Source organism: Xenopus laevis, chromosome 3L (assembly GCF_017654675.1).
Source record: "Xenopus laevis strain J_2021 chromosome 3L, Xenopus_laevis_v10.1, whole genome shotgun sequence".
Taxonomy (NCBI): Eukaryota; Metazoa; Chordata; class Amphibia; order Anura; family Pipidae; genus Xenopus; species Xenopus laevis.
Genome location: NC_054375.1, coordinates 140,995,142 through 141,015,806, shown reverse-complemented (window position 1 = coordinate 141,015,806; position 20,665 = coordinate 140,995,142). Strand labels below are relative to the sequence as shown.

At 37.5% G+C, this 20,665-nt stretch overlaps 3 protein-coding genes across 3 annotated transcripts; all 3 read left to right on the top strand.

Annotated features, from left to right (window-relative positions):
- The first annotated feature begins 324 nt into the window (after positions 1 to 324).
- LOC121401276 (olfactory receptor 1-like) lies at positions 325 to 1,275 on the top strand. The gene has a single exon (XM_041585623.1). It carries the CDS (start codon positions 325 to 327, stop codon positions 1,273 to 1,275), a length of 951 nt encoding a protein of 316 aa, XP_041441557.1.
- A 5,841-nt stretch (positions 1,276 to 7,116) lies between these two features.
- Positions 7,117 to 8,058, top strand: LOC121401275 (olfactory receptor 1-like). The gene has a single exon (XM_041585622.1). It carries the CDS (start codon positions 7,117 to 7,119, stop codon positions 8,056 to 8,058), a length of 942 nt encoding a protein of 313 aa, XP_041441556.1.
- A 5,817-nt stretch (positions 8,059 to 13,875) lies between these two features.
- On the top strand, positions 13,876 to 14,847 carry LOC121401274 (olfactory receptor 1-like). Its single transcript, XM_041585621.1, has one exon. It carries the CDS (start codon positions 13,876 to 13,878, stop codon positions 14,845 to 14,847), a length of 972 nt encoding a protein of 323 aa, XP_041441555.1.
- Positions 14,848 to 20,665: the final 5,818 nt, after the last annotated feature.

The window sequence follows — 20,665 nt, the reverse complement described above, 5'->3', positions numbered from 1 at the left end:
AAATAGAAGACACTTCAGAGCATAAACTCTCTAATCTGGTTGTCTAGTGCCCACACAAAAGTCATGCCTGACTTGCAATGACCGGGTATCACATGTTGTATGTACCATCAGTGATCAGCATCTGTATTTTACATGACAAAGTTGATTTGAGAACATCATTCATAAACTGCAAGTGCAAGTGATAAGTGCAAATATCAATAGCAACCAGTCAGGAATTAGTTTTGAGTAGTCTATGACAAAGATGAAAACTAAGGCAAGACTTAGACTTTTGAGTTTAAAAAGGTTCATGTAAATGTTGTTTTCCTTCTCAGTAAATGCAGAGCCATGGATTATGTTGTAAATTCTACAGTACCAAGAGACTTCCATCTCCTCGCATTTTCCAACTCTGAAGAACATCATCATATTATTTTTATTGGGCTGTTACTAATGTACCTATTGACTGTGCTGGGAAACATGATGATTATTGTACTTGTGTGTCTGGTATCCCAGCTGCACACCCCCATGTATTTCTTCCTCTGCAACCTGGCAGTCCAGGATATTATCTCTGTCTCTGCCTTCCTTCCCAAGCTGATGGCCATCACATTTACAACGGGAACCAGCACTTCTTTTCCTGTGTGTATAACACAGCTATTTCTCTTTATAACTTGCACTGATGGTGATTTTATCCTGTTGGCCATCATGGCTTATGACCGATATGTGGCTATTTGTTTCCCTCTGCGTTATCACCTCATTATGAAACCCGGGATCTGCATCCTGCTGGTGACAACATCTTGGATGTTCTGTGCCACCAATGCAATGTGCTATTCTTTGCTTATATCTCAACTGTCATACTGCAAGCTACTTGATATCAATCATATCTTTTGTGAAATTGTATCCCTAGTACAGCTTTCCTGCAGTGACACAACACACATACAGACATTATTAACAGTTGAAGCACCATTAGTAGGGATTTTTCCATTTGGGTTGATCCTAACATCATACGTATACATCATATATACCATCTTGAAGATGAGAACCTCAGCAGCAAGGTTGAAGACGTTCTCCAGCTGTTCTTCACATCTCACAGTTGTATTACTGTATGGTGGTACATGCATCAGCTTGTACATGAAACCGGACTCACAAAACTCTCAAGAAGTAGACAAGTTGCTTTCCCTGATGTACTTGGGTTTTGTTCCAATGTTAAACCCATTGGTGTACAGTCTCAGAAATAGACAGGTCCAGTCTGCTGCAAAAATAGTATTTAACAAATGTATATTAAATGCTAATTTAAAATGACATGTCTGTGATACACCTTGCCTGTTGCCACTTGTGTATATTTTGTAGTTGCAAAATATAATTTCCATAACACAACTGTATTTTGAATTACTTACTTAAAGCTCTTAAAATAATGTTTTGTGGGGCATTCATTAATTATTGGGGCTTAAACTGTATAAATAATTATGGAGGACAGGTCCATCCTCTGCGATTCCTCACTGAACCTCATGGATTTGATGAGCTGTGGGATCCTCCCAGAACTGACTGTAAAGACTACAGTAGGAGCAATCATAATAAAGGTGCAGGACAATAGAATCTAATAAACATGGATGGAAACAAGAAGTTAAGCCAAAGAGTCACACACCAGAATATCCAAACAATATAACGGGATTCAGATACTAAGAGGCACATTTATCAATAATAAAGGGATTTATCAATAATGTTTTTGAATGTGCCTTAAAGGAGTAAAGCTTCATTTTAGTTATTGAACTGTTCTACTGATAATAAACCAGTTATTGCTGCAAAGAACCCTCTTGTGATTTGGATCCTTTGATGCAAACAATAGTCTACAAGGTGCCGGGAACTGCTGGGCAGGCCCGGACTGGCAATCTGTGGGTTCTGGCAAATGCCAGAGGGGCTGCTATAAGGTCCCATAGAAAGTCAGTATATAGTGGGCTTGTGGGGGCTGTTTGGGCCTCTATGTGGGCTGATTGGGCCTCTGTGTCCCTGAAATGCCAGGGCCTATTTTCATTCTCAGTCCGGACCTGCTGCTGGGAGTTTCCCGCCCAAGTACTAGTCAGAGTCACACTACATGCAGGAATAGTCCTGGTCACACACACTATAATTCACACTAGTAAAGTGCACTCATGGGTGTGTTACAATGTTATAAAACATGAAATAGAAACATGGGATATGATAAATGCTTTTGTTAATATGGTGACACTATTAATATTTAATATTTCTCACAACCTGTAAGCTTGATGTCTATAATGGAAATCTTTTAGAAGGGATTTAAGAGATAATAAATTAAAGAAAACCCATATCCCCCGAACAATGTAGGTCTCTATAAAAATATATTGCATAAAACAGCTTATATGTAAATTCCTGCTTCATTTAAATAAATCATTTTCATATTAATACACATTTTTAGTAGTATGTGTCATTGGATAATCGTAAATAAAATACTGGCATTTTAAAAATGGCAGCCCCCTGGGATCATACAATTCACGGTGCACACAAACAAACCAAACATGTTAGGTCACATGAGCCAATTAGCAGACCAAGTTGTGTCTTATTCTTCCCCACTTCTTCCTGTTACAGTTAGAGCTGCAGTATTTCTGGTCAGGTGATCTCTGAGGCAGCACACAGACCATCAAGAAATGGTGGCTCAAGGCAAGAGATGTAAAAGGGCAAGATTTGCTTAAATATATATACCAGTTTGATAAGATTCCTTCATATGCCACTTAATTTATTATAATCTGTTGCTCAAGTATTCATTTTGGGGATATGGTTTTCATTTGACATTTGATGAGAAAAGCTTATTCAGTTAAAGATTTTATTTTAGGCTTCAACACAGTGTCTGCATGATAAACCATATCAAAAAGTCTTTGTGAGATGAAAATTAGATCTTGGGGTTGCAGTGTGGATGCAATATTACTTTACACAAAATTAAACTGATTTATATTGTCCTGAAACATACTTATTTTACATATATATAGAGAGCTGACTGAAGCACAAAATGCAAATGGTGGTAACAATTGGAATGTTTTCTAGACATTTTGTGAAGGTGTCTGTTCTATCCTATTCATAAATTACCTTGATAAATGCAAGGTTATTTGTTTGCCAGTAGAACATGGGTCACACTGGACTCTCTCACCCAGATGGCATTCACTAAGTAGAAGGTGAGGGCATTGTGCAACTATACCTCTGTTGCTGCTATGCAAAAAAATAAAGACAGAGGGACAGAGGGTGCCAGAGTTTCTTGCACACAAAACAAAAAGGGTTTATTTAACATGCACACAACACAGGCAAGTGGTACAGGCAACATAAAATGGAGAGCGTAATACAGACAGAGACCAAAGTTAGCAGGAATCTCACTTAACTAGTGATGGACGAATTTATCTGCCAGGCGTGAATTTGCATCAAAAACGAGACGCCGGCACCATTTCGCGAATTTTTTGCCGTTTCACAAATTTCATTGGTAATTCGCAAATTTTTCGGCGAACCGAAACGCCCCAAATTCGCCCATCACTACACTTCACCTCTGAAACACACCATAGTGGCTTAGATTACCTCCATGGGATTATTTACCCTGATTCCTTATCCGCTAGGATCTCTATACTATGGCAATATCGCCTGACAGATATACCTCCAATACGCCACTCATACTTTGGAGCTCATGGCTGCTTTTTATAGCTCAACCTCAACTAACTCACACTCCTAGTGTGGTACACCTGCCACTAAACACCTCATTCATGAAGTCCCTGTATCCTTGTCTTCACTAAGGTCTTTCCTTTACAGAGGCCTAGAAACATCTACTTCCTGTTAAAAGTGGAAGAACATATGGTGCCTCTCCCTTATCAATACTAAAGAGATACTGACACCTCATGGCCAAATCTGGAACTGCCAGGGAACACTTTAACCTAGAAAGGGAAACAATTCTCCTCCCAGCTCTAAATTAGGCCCAGTTCCAGGGGAACTTAACCCCATGGACCCCTAAATGTGTTTTTACACAAAATTCATTGTACACACCCTAATACATTGTGGATGCTGGCCTATTGTGCGCACCAAGCAAGTAAGGACTAAATATCTTTGGTATTTAAATAAAATATTTATTTTTACATGAGTCTAAACCATTGGCTAAAACATTCCACATATACAGGTTTTTTTTTGTTGAAGGTAAATGAACAGCATATTATCTATATCTATAACATACATCTATATCTATAACATATAGTCAAACTAGGATCAAATTGTCAGATTAACTTTATTCACACAGCCACACAACTGCAATAATGAACACTTCAGGGATTTAATAATAGTTTGTATAGATTTTACAAAGCATTTAAATACTCTGCTTCCAACTCTGCTGTAGCTTTTCTACAATCACTTTGAAAATTTGCAGAAAAAAAACAGGAGAACCTGGTAAGCAGCAAATACTCTAGTTTCTGCTCTGTACCTGCATGTCATTCATTTAGCTAAACATGCCAATTTTAATAACATTCATCCTTAAGAAGATATATTTATATATATATATTAAATAATTATTATGTCACTGTTATTATCCAGTGTAATGAAATTAGCTTTTTAAAGTTTTCTATTCTAATGCTGGAGGTCAAGGGACTACTCAGTTCCCAAAATAGACATTTAGTTTCACTAATAAACATACATGCAGATTTCTCATTGTATGTTGGCTTAGAGAATTCTCATAGCACATGTTAATGGGCCGACTCTTCAAATTTTTTTTCTGGGACAGTTACAATTAGATGCTTCAATATAGCAACAGCCTAAGTGTTCAGGTTCATACAATCCCAAAAATGCTGCAAAAGTCAGTTTATATAAGGCCATGATGTCACTGATACAATGTAACCGAGTATCTGACTTTTGCAGCATGTTGTGCCCTTCAAACTCTTTTGATCAAGCTAGCAAGAAACTAAATTGATATTGGAAAGGTCAAGTAGTTCAAATTGAAAGACTTACCTTCAGGAATTTGCATTGTCCTACTGTTTCTCAGCCTACTGTACTTTACACATCATAATTCACCACTGTTTGCTCATACTGCTGATATTCTGATATGAAGTCAATGCACCCAAAATGGAAAAAAACTTTTTTTACAATAAAATTAAATTTTTTTTACTATAAAATTTGAATTTTTAGTGGGTTTATTAAATCTCGATGCAGCAAAAAGTCCGAATCCAAAAAATCTGGCATCTCAGACCTGCGGAGCTGTATATAAGTCAATGGGAGAGGTTCTTATTAGTAATGGGTAAATCTGTCCTGTTTCGCTTCACCAAAAAGTTTGTGAAACGCATTCAACTCAATGGGCCTCAAAATTATTTTGACGAGCGGCAATTTTTACACGAGCGACAATTTTAACATGAATGCCTTTTTCTCCAAGTACATTGAAGTCAATGGGCATCAGATTTATTTGACACACAACAATTTTCACACAAGCAACTTTTTTGTCACAGCAAATTGTGGCAGCAGTTTTGCAAAACTTTGTAGGTGGCCAAATGCATAAATTCGCCGCAAATCCATGTCTGGCGAATAAATTCACCCATCACTAGTCCCTATCCTATTTGGAAGTTTCTGTGGTCTGCGCTGTAATTAGCCTGAAAATCCGACATTTTCTGACTTTTTGGGCAAAAATCCAAAAAATTTGGCCTTTTCAGGGAAAAGGCAGAAAAAGATGTACGATTCAGGTTTTCTCTCGATTTTTTCCATTTTGTCCCCATTCCGATTAAATCATGCTTTTTTTAATAATAAATAAGGTCACATCATGGATTCTAGTTTGGTTGGACTTTTTTTAAAAAAAAAAAATCTGAAAAAAATCGGATTTTGATAACCCCCCAAAATGATACTTTATATATGCACTGTACTACGTAAAGACACCTGCAAGTCTTTTGTTGCAATGCGCATTTCCTTATTCTATACATTGTGCATTATCGCTAAGCAAAGGTGTAGCGTTAACACCTGCTCCAGAGTTTCATTAAATATTTTGTCACTAAAAAGACTTGCACTTGCGAAAATAAATTACATATGCTGCAAATGTTCACAAATTTGTTCTTAAACGTTGAGATAAAGTCGTTGAGGCCCTTAATCAGTCAGAAAGGATGCAATATGGTTAATACGCGTCTTTGCTCAGGTTTAATGTGCTAGCAAAACATACTACATTCCCCCATAGGTGTACTAGTGCACGTTAACCCAAATGAGTGTATAAAATATTATTTATATGGAATGAACACATATGCCTGTATATATATATATATATATATATATATACATATATATATATATATATATATATATATAGCTAAAATGTATATAATGAGTATTAGTCAATGCTGCCATAATTGAAGTGGGTGTAAAAATATTTATGCAAATATTATTTTGGGGTTACCGCTAAGGGGCTACATTCATGGTTCTACCATTCTTAATTCCCAGCACACATAGATATACAGTATAATAAAATAGTATTCAATTGTGCATGTGGTTCCATAAGTTCTGCAAGGAAGAAGTATCTTCTGTGCTTTGGAGAAGCGCTAGAGAAGCTCTAGAGAAGCTGCAATTCCAATGCAATGTTTAGTGGTGTACCTTCAATGTTCTGCTTCCCCCCCCCACAAAAAAATATTTGGGTGCCCAGCAAATACTTGTAAGCCACCGCCCCCCACCCCAATCTCACCACTGACCTGTTTTTTTAGGGATGCTAGATATTAAAACAATGATATGATACAACATGGTCTATAAAACATAAGAGCAGGCTGCAGGTGTTTTTGTATGAAATACAAAGATGATCTGACATTGGTTTCCTTGTTATTTTCAGTTTTAATAGCTTGGTATTCTGCAACTAGGGCTTCCTTTCCCTGACAAGCGTGCAAAGATAATAAAGAATATTAGAATAATATTATTAATGTAATGTAGATATAAACAAAGATGAATAGGAATAAATGAAGTTAGTTAGTGTAGTACTCATCTACTCTCGTATTATCTATTATCATTAGCACATACAGTTTATTTATAAAATACCAACAAATTACACAGCACTGTACCTATATTTTAATTTAGTCCTATTATTCTAAATGTGTCACGTAAATCCTGTTTCCTTCCTGTTTCCTCAGTTCATGCAGTACCATTGTTTATGTCATGAATATTTCAGTACCAAGAGACTTCCATCTCATAGGATTTTTCAACTCTAAAGAACATCATCATATTATTTTTATTGGTCTTTTGCTTATGTACCTACTGGCTTTGGTTGGAAACATGCTGATTATTGTCCTTGTATGTCTGGTATCCCAGCTGCACACCCCCATGTACTTCTTTCTGTGCAACCTGGCAGTCCAAGACATTATCTCTGTCTCTGCCATCCTGCCCAAGCTGATGGTCATGAACTTTATAGGGGAAAGGAGCATTTCTTTTTATGGCTGCATAACACAACTATTTCTTTACATATCTTGCAATGATGGTGATTTTCTCTTGCTGGCCACCATGGCTTATGACCGATACGTGGCTATTTGTGTCCCTCTACGTTATCAACTCATTATGAAACCCAGGTTCTGCATCCTGCTGGTGACAACATCATGGATGTTCTGTGCCACCAATGCAATGTGTTTTGCTTTGCTTATATCTCATTTGTCATTTTGCAGGCTTATTAATATAAATCATATATTTTGTGAAATCATATCCTTGGTGGAGCTTTCCTGCAGTGATACAAGCCTCATAAAGGCATTAATAACAGCTGATGTACCATTAATTGGAATTTTTCCATTTGGGTTGATCCTAACATCTTATGTATACATCATATATACCATCCTGAAGATGAGAACCTTGGCTGCAAGGCTAAAGACGTTCTCCAGCTGTTCTTCACATCTCACTGTTGTATTACTGTATGGTTGTACATGCATCAGTTTATATATGAAACCAGTCTCAGAAAACTCTCAAGAAGTAGACAAGATGCTTTCCCTGATTTACTTGGGTTTTATTCCAGTGTTAAACCCATTGGTGTACAGCCTCAGAAACAGACAGGTTCAGTCTTCTGCAAAAATTGTGTTTACCAAATATCTATTGAATTCTCTGTACAATGGATAGTTACAGAAGGTTCCCTAAACCATACACTCTTTTGTTAATAGCCTATGTACCAGTATTACATCTGCTCCTTATGTGCTACAAATTTGTGTAAATCTTTACATATTTTGTTAAATAGAAGGTAAACTATTCAAGACAAGTTTGAAATTACTTTGACATCTCAACAGTTAGCACTAGAGAATAAACACATAAAATAATAAATACAATAAATGAAAACACTTTTGCTGGCAATTCACACAGATGTAAGCTCTGTCGTTCATTCATTCGTTCGTTCGTACTTAATCACCAGGTGACTTTTGGTTCTGGCAAAAGGTTGTTTCAAATTTAGTAAAGTGTGGATTTTACTGAATGTTACCTCTTTTGCCAGAGTTGACTTTGCCACCTCAGACCAGGAGAAGTTCTAAGATGAAGCTAGATCTTCCTCAATCTTCTGTCACTTACATCATATCCTGTGTGCCCGAAAATACATTAAAGTTGAAAAAACATTGAATATGGAACATTCATTTTTCAGTGGGCACATGTGTAGGGCATTATATTAACTCTCTGGTCTTTATTAAGGTTTCCTGGATATTTGTAAGAAAAAATGGTAACTTCAAGCATTTGCACCAATCATACATACAACTTTAAATTACTGTATGCAAAAAGTCGCCAGTGCTTAGTGCCCAGGGCACAACTTCGTATATTAGTGGTAGCAAATTTGCACCTGGCGAAGTGGTGCGATGTTTGCGAAATGGTCGCTGGTGACAATTCGCCCTTTAGTAGAGTAGTTCCACTTCGCTAGCGAATTTATGCCAGCGCCCGTTAGTAAATCGCCGAAGTTACAAAATGACGTCACACTGGCGAATTTGCGCCCTGGAGAGATAGCTCTGTGTCAAGTAGTATTTCCTCAGGCATCAATGCTGCTCAGCTTTGGTTTACTGACGTTATTTTAATAAATTAGGGAGCTGGGTGGTTAATAGGTTCATGATTGATAAATTTAAGGTTATTTTCAAAAACAACCAAAAAGAAATGCTTGATTATTTTGCTTGAGCAAAAGCAAAATAAATTCTAGTTTAACATTAAATAGGACCCTATTAAGGGGCCCTAATATGGCCCTTCTTAAAGGGGTTGTTCCCCTTTGGGTTAACTTTGAATATGATATTGAGAGTGATATTCTGAGAAAATGTGCAATTGGTTTTCATTTTTTTTATTTGTAGTTTTAAAGTTATTCAGCTTTTTATTCAGAAGCTCCCCAGTTTCCAATTTCAGCCATCTGGTTGTTAGGGTCCAAGTTACCCTAGCAACCATGCACTGATTTGAATACGAGACTGGAATATGAATAGGAAAGGCCGGAATAGAAAGATGAGACCAATTGAAAAGTTGCTTAGAATGGGCAATTCTATAGCATACTAAATTAAATGTGAACCATTCCTTTAATTAAGAAATTTGCCACCATAGGCAAAGTCTTCAAAAATTTTATTTATATCCACACAAAGAGGGTTTGGCTCAAGAGATGAAAGGTCAATGCACTTTAACTATGCAGTTTAAAGAGATACTGACACCAGAAATTAAACATTTTTTTACATCTATCATAACATCTTTGCATGCTGTTATCATTTTGACATAACATCATTTGCCCAATGCTTTTACATTATCCATCTGATCCCCATATTCCTCTATGAGGGGGCTGCCATATTTGTGCAGCAGGAGTCCGTTAGCATTAGAAACTCTGACAGGTTAAGAAGGGGCAGTCAGGTTGGCAAAACAGTCAGGTTTAAGAACTTCAAGTAAAAATTACTTACAAAAGCAGATTTAGTTTATTATTAGTGAAAGATTATCAACATGAGCTATAGGTAACTTTTAATGTACATTAATATTTTGAAGAGTAGTTGTTATGAATAGTTACCCTGGTGGTCTAGTGGTCCACTGCAGGGCAAAGCCGTGTCTTCGGCGGGGACACCCACCACATGTGTCTGATCCCTTCCAGCGCCGGTTCCCCTATGGTGGGCGCAGCCACGCGCTTCCGGGTTTATGTGCCGGCGTGATGACGTAATCACGCAAAGGCCTCGGAATTCAAAGGTATTTAAAGGGGCTTTTGAAATGAACACATTGCCCGTTGATAGGTTCAATTAGTTTGTTCCTGGTGCTATTCTTTGTGTAACCTGCCTGATCTTCTGTGTATTGACCCGTGCTTTACCTGACTATTCTGAACTCTGTACCCTGACCCTTGCCTGGCTTGCCTGACCTCTCCAAGCTGAACCCTGCCTGTCTGACTATTCTACGTTCTCCAATCCTGATTTCGGTCTGTCTGACTTTTCTACGCTCTCCAATCCTCTTTTCCGGCCAGTCTGACTATTCTAACTCTGCTTGTGCTGGCCCGGCCTGCCTGTTCCATGCTGTGTTGACTGGTCTGTCTTCCAAGTTGTGTTCTTCCATCCAGTATCCTTGGTGAGACGATCGTGCCCCTTTGCTCGTCCACAACCTGGAGCTTTGCTCCTCTCTTAGAAAGTCCTGGCAGCATCCAATTAGCCGAGGGCTCCTCCCGACGTGAAAGGCGGCTGATAAAGGCAGAAGTAAGAGACCAGGAAGCCTAGCTCTGGTTCTGGATTTAGGGTGCCAAACGTGACAGTTGTTTTTTAGTGTCAGTATCACTTTAAACCAGTTCAGAGGGAGCATATTGAGCTGGAAAAAGGTCAATGTTATCAAAGTTGGTTTGACAGTCTAAAAATAATACCAAACGAAGAGCACAGCTGCTAGGGAACATTGCCAGACCTACAGAGTAGCAAGGTGATCCAGGAAATGATTGTGCTTAAAAGGATACTGTCATGGGAAAAAATGTTTTTTTTCCAAAATACATCAGTTAAGAGTGCTGCTCCAGCAGAATTCTGCACTAAAATCAGTTTCTCAAAAGAGCAACAGATTTTTTTTTATTTCATTTTGAAATCTGACATGGGGTTAGACATATTGTCAGTTTCCCAGCTGCCCCCAGTCATGTGACTTGTGCTCTGGTAAACTTCAGTCACTCTTTACTGCTGCAGTTCAGTTTTTTTCCCATATCCTTCAACAGGATTTTAATGTGATAAACAATGAAATCAGTTTTTATATGCGAACTTAATTGCCTCTGGTTCTATGGGAAAATCTGGAACTGAACAAGGAGATAAGCATTTCACATTAAATTGAATATGGCCCATTATGTATAAAGTAGATATTTTACTAAAATTCCACAGTATAAACCTTTGTATAAAATGGTACACAGAGTTTGGGTTGTTGTTGGTTTATGTTTATGTTAACAGCATCTTAATTGCAGAGTTTTGTATAACAAATTGCTAAATTGACTTTATTGAGTAATGAGCACTTTGGGGATTTCCTAGTATTTCCTACAGGTTTACTAAACATTTAAATATTCTGCTTCCAACTCTGCTGTAGCGCAAGTCTTGACACAGTTGAACAGAAACAGGAGACTCTGGTAAGATGTGACCGTAGCGTGTTGGCTTGAAGGCTGCTTATTGCACATATTAATGAATTATCTATTCTCATTTATCTATTGGGACACCCTTGGTTGATTTCTTCAATATAGCAACAGTCTTCACATTCAATTTAACACATTCCCTAAAATGCTGCAAAGGCTAGAGGCCATGTCACTATGGAGTCTTTATGCTGAGCCTTTCAAACTATTTTGATTTTTTCCAGACTAAAGGAAACACATTTGACCTTGGAAAGGCCCTTGCTTCCAGCTACTGGTTATCAACTCTTCACTTGAGAATTTACTTCTATTTGCTCATATAGCTTATATTCTGTTGTGAGACCAATGGACCTATAGGGCTTATATCTGCATATACTGCAAACATCAACACCAACATTTTGGGGTTTGTAGTGGTTATATTCCAATGTATATTTCCCTATTGTGTATCAATCTACTCTTACCTGAAGAATGCTTCATTCCCAGCACATAACTGATACCATAAAGTGAGGCACCCGTAGGTTTTACAGCTACAAACACAAATAGAGCTGGACTGAAGAGATTAACATCAGAATTTCACTTTTATGCAAAGTATCTAAATTAGTAGAATCCATTGATTTATAAATTCCATCCTCTTCCCTTCAACAAGTTAAGCCCTTAAGCTGACTGCTGTTTCCTTTTTCTATATTGCTCTACAACACAATTCTCATTTCAGGTTATGTTGCAAAAAGCAGTGGAAAATTAAGGAGTAAGGAAAAATGTAAGTAAGTAAAATAAGGGCATAATGTTAGATTGTCTGTCATATTACATAATGGAAAGTAGGACCAAACTAGTAAAAAAAATATAGGTATCAGCACATAATGAACTAGATGGAGAGGGAACCAAGTCAAATGCATAACTATACTTTATATAAACATGATGAAAATGTAAGGAACTATAACTTACACTTCATTGATGCTTTCCCACATAGTCATATCCTTTTGTACAATTTGTTCCAATATAATTCTCTCCATCTCTATAAAAGGATGACCTCATAAATGTTTTATCTAATATTTAGCTGCTAAACCTAGAAAACCAAATCTTACCAGTTTTTAAATTAATAACTTTATCGGGTGTATGTAACTCGAAGACTTGAGTGCTTTAGTGTGTGCTTTAGAGATATATTTAATAGGAGCTGCAATGCAAATAAAATGTTGTTGCCGGGAGTTACAATTCAGTTACTCCACAAGCTCTTTACCCTACTGATGGTTGATTGACTTCAGTCATTAAAACAATGATGTCAAATGAAACCATCTATAAAACAAAAGCATGAGCTTATATGGTGTGTTATACAAGGAACATCTAAAATTGGTAATCCTGTTATGTTGATTTTTTTTACTTTTTGGTTCTTCAGTCTCCAGCACAAAATTAAAATGGCTATTTGTTAATAGGGCTTAAATATACATATAGACTTATAGATGTTCAGTTTTAGAGAGGACCAGAGAGGAAGAATATGAGGACAAATACAAAGGAATACAAAGAAAGGTTCCATAAAATGGGGAATTTATTAAAAGGCACTAGTGAATAGGTCCTTCAAAATATATTTGAGCTCCAAAACCAGCCACAGTGACAGCGGTAATCCAAATAAGTCCATAGACATTCTAATTGATGTCACTAATAATGGTTAAGGAGTAGTCACAATCAGTACACACAAATCATGCCTGGCTTTGCAAAACACAGTATCTTCTGCATAGCAATGACCTGGTATCTCATATAATAAGCTCTATCAGTAGCAGTAATATCTGTTTGCAGATCTGTTTTTTGTGGCTGATTTCAGGATATGGGCACTGAATTGCAAATGTGCATTTCCCAATTAGAAACCAATAAGAAATTTGTTTTGAATAGCCTACAAATAATTGCAAAATGAAAGCAGAGGTCTGGTTAGATTTCCTAACTACAATTTAGTATCACTGACACATATTTATATAGCACCAGCACAGGGATCCCCAACCTTTTGAACCTATGAGCAACATTCAAAAGAAGAAGGAGTTGGAGAGCAACGCAAGCATGAAAAATGTTCTTGGGGTGGCAAATAAGTGCTGTGATTGGCCATTTGGTAGCCTCTATGTGGAATGTCAGCCTACATTGAGGCTCTGTTTGGCAGTGCACCTGGTTTTTATACAACCAAAACTTGCCTCCAAGTCTGGAATTCAAAAATAAACACCTGCTTTGAGGCCACTGGGAGCAACATCCAAGGGGTTGGAGAGCAACATGTTGCTCACAAGCTACCGGTTGGGGATCACTGCACCAGCATATTCCATAGCACTGTACTGTTGTTCTTAAAACAGACCTTGCATCCTTATAGTTTCATGTAAATGTTCCTTCACAGTGTATGCAGTACCATGGATTATGTCTGGAATATCTCAGTATCAAGAGACTTCCATCTCCTAGCATTTTCCAGTTCTGAAGAACATCATCATATTATTTTTATTGGGCTGTTACTAATGTATCTACTGGCTATGCTTGGAAACTTGCTGATTATTGTGCTCGTGAGTCTGGTATCCCAACTGCAAACTCCAATGTACTTCTTTCTGTGCAACCTGGCAGCCCAGGACATTATCTCTGTCTCTGCCATCCTACCCAAACTAATGACCATCACCTTTTTAGGGGAAAAGAGCATTTCTTTTTATGGCTGCATAACACAACTATTTCTTTACATAACTTGCACTGATGGTGATTTTATCCTGTTGGCCATCATGGCTTATGACCGATATGTGGCTATTTGTATCCCTCTGCGTTATCATCTGATTATGAGACCCAGGTTCTGCATCCTATTGGTGACAACATCTTGGGTGTTCTGTGCCACCACTGCAATGCGCTATGCTTTGCTTATATCGCATTTGTCATTTTGCAGGCTTATTAAAATAAATCATATATTTTGTGAAATCATATCCTTGGTGGAGCTTTCCTGCAGTGATACAACCCTCATAAAAGCATTAATTACAGCTGATGTACCATTAATTGGGATTTTTCCATTTGTATTGATCCTAACATCCTATGTATACATCGTATATTCTATCCTGAAAATGAGAACCTCAGCTGCAAGGGTCAAGACTTTCTCTAGCTGTTCTTCACATATCATAATTGTGTTACTGTACGGTGGTTCAGGCATTATCTTGTACATGAAACCAGTCTCACAAAACTCTCGAGAAGCAGACAAGATGTTTTTCCTTATTTACTTGGGTTTTATTCCAATGTTAAACCCATTGGTGTACAGCCTAAGAAACAGACAGGTTCAGGATGCTTCAAAAACAATATTTACCAAATGTCTGTTAAATTATCTGTGTAATTATTGGTTACCAAAGGTTGCTTAAACAAAAAACTCTGTTTTAAGAAAAAAACAGTACCTTGTACTTGATAAATAAGCTGCATGAATTCGCATTGGTGGCAAAACAATCCTACTGGGTTTATTTCATGTTTAAGGGGATCCATATTAGAGAAAAAAAATCTTATCTGGAAAATCCCTGATAATAGATAATTTACTTGTCTAAACTATTGGTACTAGTGGGTGCTCTATTAAAGTTCTACAATAAATAACTTTGCTGGTGCAACACAAAGCTGGGAGCTTCTGTCCTCTATATCTAAAGGAACTAGGGTGTCATTGGATCTTTCTACTAAGTACAGTTGCCCATAATGTTTCTTTAATTATTTGCCACTGTACTCTACTTCTTTTCAGGTTGCAGTTTCAACTGAGCCCAACAACCAAGACATAGTATAAACCAGTGCTTGGTTGATATGGTAAGTGGAACATTTTGGAGAGCTTTAGAAGACCAGTTGCTAGTTTTCTTATATTACATCATCAAGAGCAAATACCATATGAACTTATGAAGATCAGTTAATGACTCCAAGGTAAACAGTGCCTCTACTCACATTGCACTTACATCTCTTTACATAATGCTTCATTTAAGGCAGGGATCCCCAACCTTTAGAACCTGTGAGCAACATTCAGTAGTAAAACGAGTTGGGGAGCAACACTAGCATGAAAAATGTTCCTGGTGTGCCAAATACAGACTGTGATTGGCCATTTGGTAGCCCCTATGTGGATTGTCAACCTACATCGAGGCTCTGGTTGGCAGTACACCTGGTTGTAATGCAGCCAAATCTTGCCTCCAAGCCTGGAATTAAAAAATAAACACCTGCTTTGAGGCCACTGGGAGCAACATCCAAGGGGTTGGAGAGCAACATGTTGCTCACGAGCTACTGGTTGGGGATCCCTGATTTAAGGGATGGCCTGTTTCATTTTATTTTAGTTTGATATGTACAGAATTGGACACATGCTCAAGAGTGGCAAGAAGATGTCATTCGATGAGTGTTTTGATGAGTGACAGTAAAATGATGCATTTGTGAGTAGTGATGGGGGAATCTGTCCCATATCGTTTTGCAGAGAAAAAAGTGAAACGGGGAAAATTTGAGAAACGCATTGGGAGTTTTTTCATGTTTAACCTATTTTGTGGTGGATTTTTTGTGAGTCTCATTTTCCCTCTCAAATGGGGGCACATTTACTAAAGGGTGAATTTTGGATGTTTAGCGAAAATTCGCCACAAAGACAATTCGCCACCACATTGCCTATTTACTAAATGCCGAAGAGGACAATTCGCAAGCAAAAATCCTCACCACTAGAGAACTTTCGCATTGTTTCACCAGTGAATTTTCGCAAAAATTCTCTAGTGAAAATCCGGTAATTTATCAAAGTGCAATCACTACCCTTTTCTCTAACGTGTATTTCGCCAGGTTCGGGCAGGTCAACTCCCATTATAAAGACAGAGCAGCCACTTTTTAAATCCCAATCAACATTGCCCATTCCATGCTACATTTTCACCATGGCGAAAATTCTCTAGAGAAGATTTGCCTACTACCATTGTGTGGGGAAATATATTGGCATATTTTCACAGAGAATTTTCACCAGGAGAAAATTCACCACATTTCTCTTAATGTTGTTGTGAAAATACACCTGGTGAAGTGAGGCGAACTTTGGTGAAGTTAGGTGAAGAGAAAATTCACACTTTAGTAAATGTGACAGTTTTGACCTTGATAAATCTGCCCCTGCCCGTCCACTGGCAGTCTGAATTTTTGGAGGCCTATTGATCAAAGGTTCAAAGTCAGTGGTTTTAAAGGTTTTTGAAACCACTACTAAATTAAAAAAATCTAAAACTGATACTGATAAAAATACTGTATTTAATTATATCATTTTAATAGCAATTTATGTGTTCCTTAGAATACAACAATTAAATTAACAATGCCAAAGGGCCAAATCCAGTTTGCCAACATCATGGGGCAGATTTATCAAGGGTCAAAGTTAAAATTAGAATTTCGAATTTGGATTTTCAAGTGTTTTTATGGCCAAAACTGTCAAATTCGACAAGGGCATTGTTAAAATTCAATTTGAGTTTTTTTAAAAATTCAAATTTGATTTTCAAAATGTATCATACACTGGCCCTTTAAGACCTCAAAATTGACTATTTGCCACCTAAAACCTGCCAAATTGCTGTTTTAGTCAATGGAAGATGTCCTGGGATCAATTTGGATTTTTTCGGATAAAAAACTCAAATCAAGCTTTTAAAACTCGAATTAAATTCTAATCGAATTCGATTTGAGTTTTTGGGTGATCCTATTCACCCAAGATTTTTTTAAGAAAATTGCGATTTCGAGTTCATGGAAGTTTTTTAAAAACTCGAAAATTCGACCTTTGATAAATGTGCCTCCTATTGTAAGAGCCCTAATCTAAATAAAAGCTATTTCACTAAATTAACTTTTAAATTCATGTCTTTGATGATGGTTATCGAGTGCCCACACAAGTCCTGCCTTGCTTTGCATAGCAATGACCAAGTATCACATGTTTTAAGTGCCATCAGTATTCAGCATCTGCATTTTACATTGTGGGGCTGATTTGAGAACATGGGTGCTAAACTGCACAAGTGTAGATACCAATAGTAACCAATCAGCAATTTGTGCAAGTAGGAACATGAAAACAAAGACTGGGTTGATTGCTTTTGTTCCTACTGTACATTCATAAATCAGACCTTTTGGGGCAAATTTACTTATGGTCGAATATCGAGGGTTAATTAACCCTCGATATTCGACTGCCGAATGTAAATCCTTCGACTTTGAATATCGAAGTTGAAGGATGTACCGCAAATAGTTCGATCGAACGATTCAATCCTTCGAACCGTTCGATTCGAAGAATTTTAATCCATCGATCGAGCGATTTTTCGTTGACGAAAAAAAACATTAGAAAGCTTATGGGGACCTTCCCCATAGGCTAACATTGATGCTCGGTAGGTTTTAGGTGGTGAAGTAGGGGGTACTTCGACTATCGAATGGTCGAATAGTCGAACGATTTTTACTTTGAATCGTTCGATTCAAAGTCGTAGTCGAAGTAGCCAATTCGATGGTCAAGTAGCCAAAAAAAACCATTCGAAATTCAAAGTTTTTTTTATTCTATTCCTTCACTCGAACTAAGTAAATGGGCCCCTTTGTCTTTCATGTATATGTCGTTCCTTTTCAATAAATGCAGAGCCATTGATTATGTTGTGAATGCTACAGTACCAAGAGACGTCAATCTCCTAGCATTTTCCAACTCTAAAGAGCATCATCATATGATTTTGATTGCACTGTTACTATCTACTGTTACAGTATGTACCTACTGACTTTGGTTGGAAACATGATGATTATTGTACTTGCATGTCTGTTGTCCCAGCTGCACACCCCCATGTACTTTTTCCTGTGCAACCTGGCATTCCAATACATTATTTCTGTCTCTTCTGTCCTTCCAAAGCTGATGGTCATCACCAGTGTCGGACTGGCCCACCGGGAGACCAGGAAAAGTCCCGGTGGGCCCTGGTGTCAGTGGGCCCTCATGCTGCTAAACATTTGGCCTATTTCATGGTTATTCCCTATTTCTTTGAGAAAAAGAGGCTAAATAGATGGAATAATTGATTACAGTATGTAAAGAAAAGAGACTAGGGGAATAGAGGTTGAGTGAGGAGAGGAAGAATAATAGTACTGAGAGTGGCCCTGGGCTAAGGTTTTTTGATGGGCCCCTGGTCTAAGGTTTTTGGGTGGGCCCCTGGTGTCCCAGTCTGACACTGGCCATCACAGTTACAGGTAACACCAACATTTCTTTGCCTGATTGAAGTGATATGGGAATAAGTTTGCCAGGCGCGAATTTACAGCAAATTTCTGCATTTTACTGCAGGCAAATAAATTAGACAACTGCTGTGAAAATTCGCAGGCAAAAAATCCACCACGTCGAAAAATTATTCGGACGCCCATTGACTTTAATGCATTTGGCCAAAATAGGCTACATGCATCTGTTTTCTTTTTCATTGGTTCTACCATTCTTTATTCCCAGCACACTTAGATATACAGTATAAAAAAATATTATTCAATTGTGCACATGGTTCCATAAGTTCTGCAAGGAAGAAGTCTCTTCTGTGCTTTGGAGACGTCCTAGAGAAGCTGCAATTCCAATGCAACATTTTGCGGTGTACCTTCAATGTACTGCTTCCCCCCCCACAAAAATATTTGGGGGCCCAGCAAATACTTGCAAGCCACTGCTCCCCTACCCCAATCTCACCACATCCCTATTTTTTAGGGATGCTAGTTATTAAAAGAATCATGTGATACAACATTCTTTTTTGGTTTATCGTGTGAAAAGTTATGGCCCGTGATTCAATTTTAGCAGAGAAAGCTTTTCTCCCAATACCGTTCCAGTACACTTTGTAGAATTTTTATGTGATAAACAATGAAATAAGTTTTTCTAACTGTATTTCATCATTTATTTATTTTTTATTATAACAAATACGTAATATCCACATTGTTGTACACATTGGTTGGAGGACAACAGAACCCCTTTGGTACCCATGATAATTATTGGTGCTCTTTTTATATAGGAAACGTGTGCCTAAACTCTTCTAATAATAATTTTAGTGTTATAATGTGAGTGTTGGTTCTAGTGAGGGGTTAGTGTCAGTGTTTTCCTTTATCCTGAAAAAAAAAGTGCTTGTGTAGGACAAATCCTACAAAAAAAGGGGAAGTGCCACTTTTATTATTATTAAACAATTTGTGAAGTTACTTAAAGGGCCAGATATCTATAAAAGTGCTACCCCTTTCAATATGTGCTTATATTATTATCAATAACCCGTGCCTTTAATTACTGTAGGTGACCAGTATTCTAGCCCTGTAGGGCTTATATGGTACTTTGATACTTGAGTGCATGTGCCCGTGTTACCGTGAAGGGGCAGTGTCAGTGCTATTGTGAAGGATGGGTACCATTTTCCTATATTTTAATTACATATAAATATATATAAATTCTATTTCCCAAACCTCCCATCTTCCACATCTTCCATATCAGGGACATTATCAAAAGAACAACACTAAAGAAAAACAGGAGAAAGAAAAAGGAGAAAAGAAAGGAAGGAAAAAGGAGAGAGAAAAAAAAGGTAGAGAAAGGTAAGTAGGTAAAAGTTAAAGAGAAAAAAGGGGAATTCGGGACCTGCTTTGACTACTGTTATTACCGTTCTATTTGGGAATTCAATTGCTATCTTCCATCTTCTCCCCTAGTTGTGTTATCTATGCGTTTTTATCTTGCTTTTTCCACTGTTCCAATTTTTGATGCGTGGGATCAGTCTTTTTTGTTGTATCCATTTTATTGATTGCCATTTTCTCGTACATTTAATTTGAATCCGTAAGATTTATCAGCTCCTCCCATGTTGGAATTTCCATCGACTTCCATCTTCTTGATATAAGTAATCTAGCTGAAGTAAGTATGTGAAATGCTAGTTTCCTTACACTTGGAGGATAGATTTGTATTTCTAAGTTTAGAAGAGCTAGTCCTGGTGTTAGTTGAATGGGTACTGTTGTTACCTTTTCCATTAACTGGGATACAACCTTCCAGAAAATAGCGATGTTTGGGCATGTCCACCAAATGTGTAACAATGTTCCTTCCGCATTATTGCAACTCCAGCATGTCTTGGAGCTTTTCTCATTAAATTGAATCTGGGCAATTATGTATAAAGTACATATTTCATTTACATGCCACAGTATAAACCTTTGTATAAAATGTTCCACAGATTTATTATATTGGTTGATTTCTGTTTATATGGACAGCATATTTTATGCAGATTGAATAAC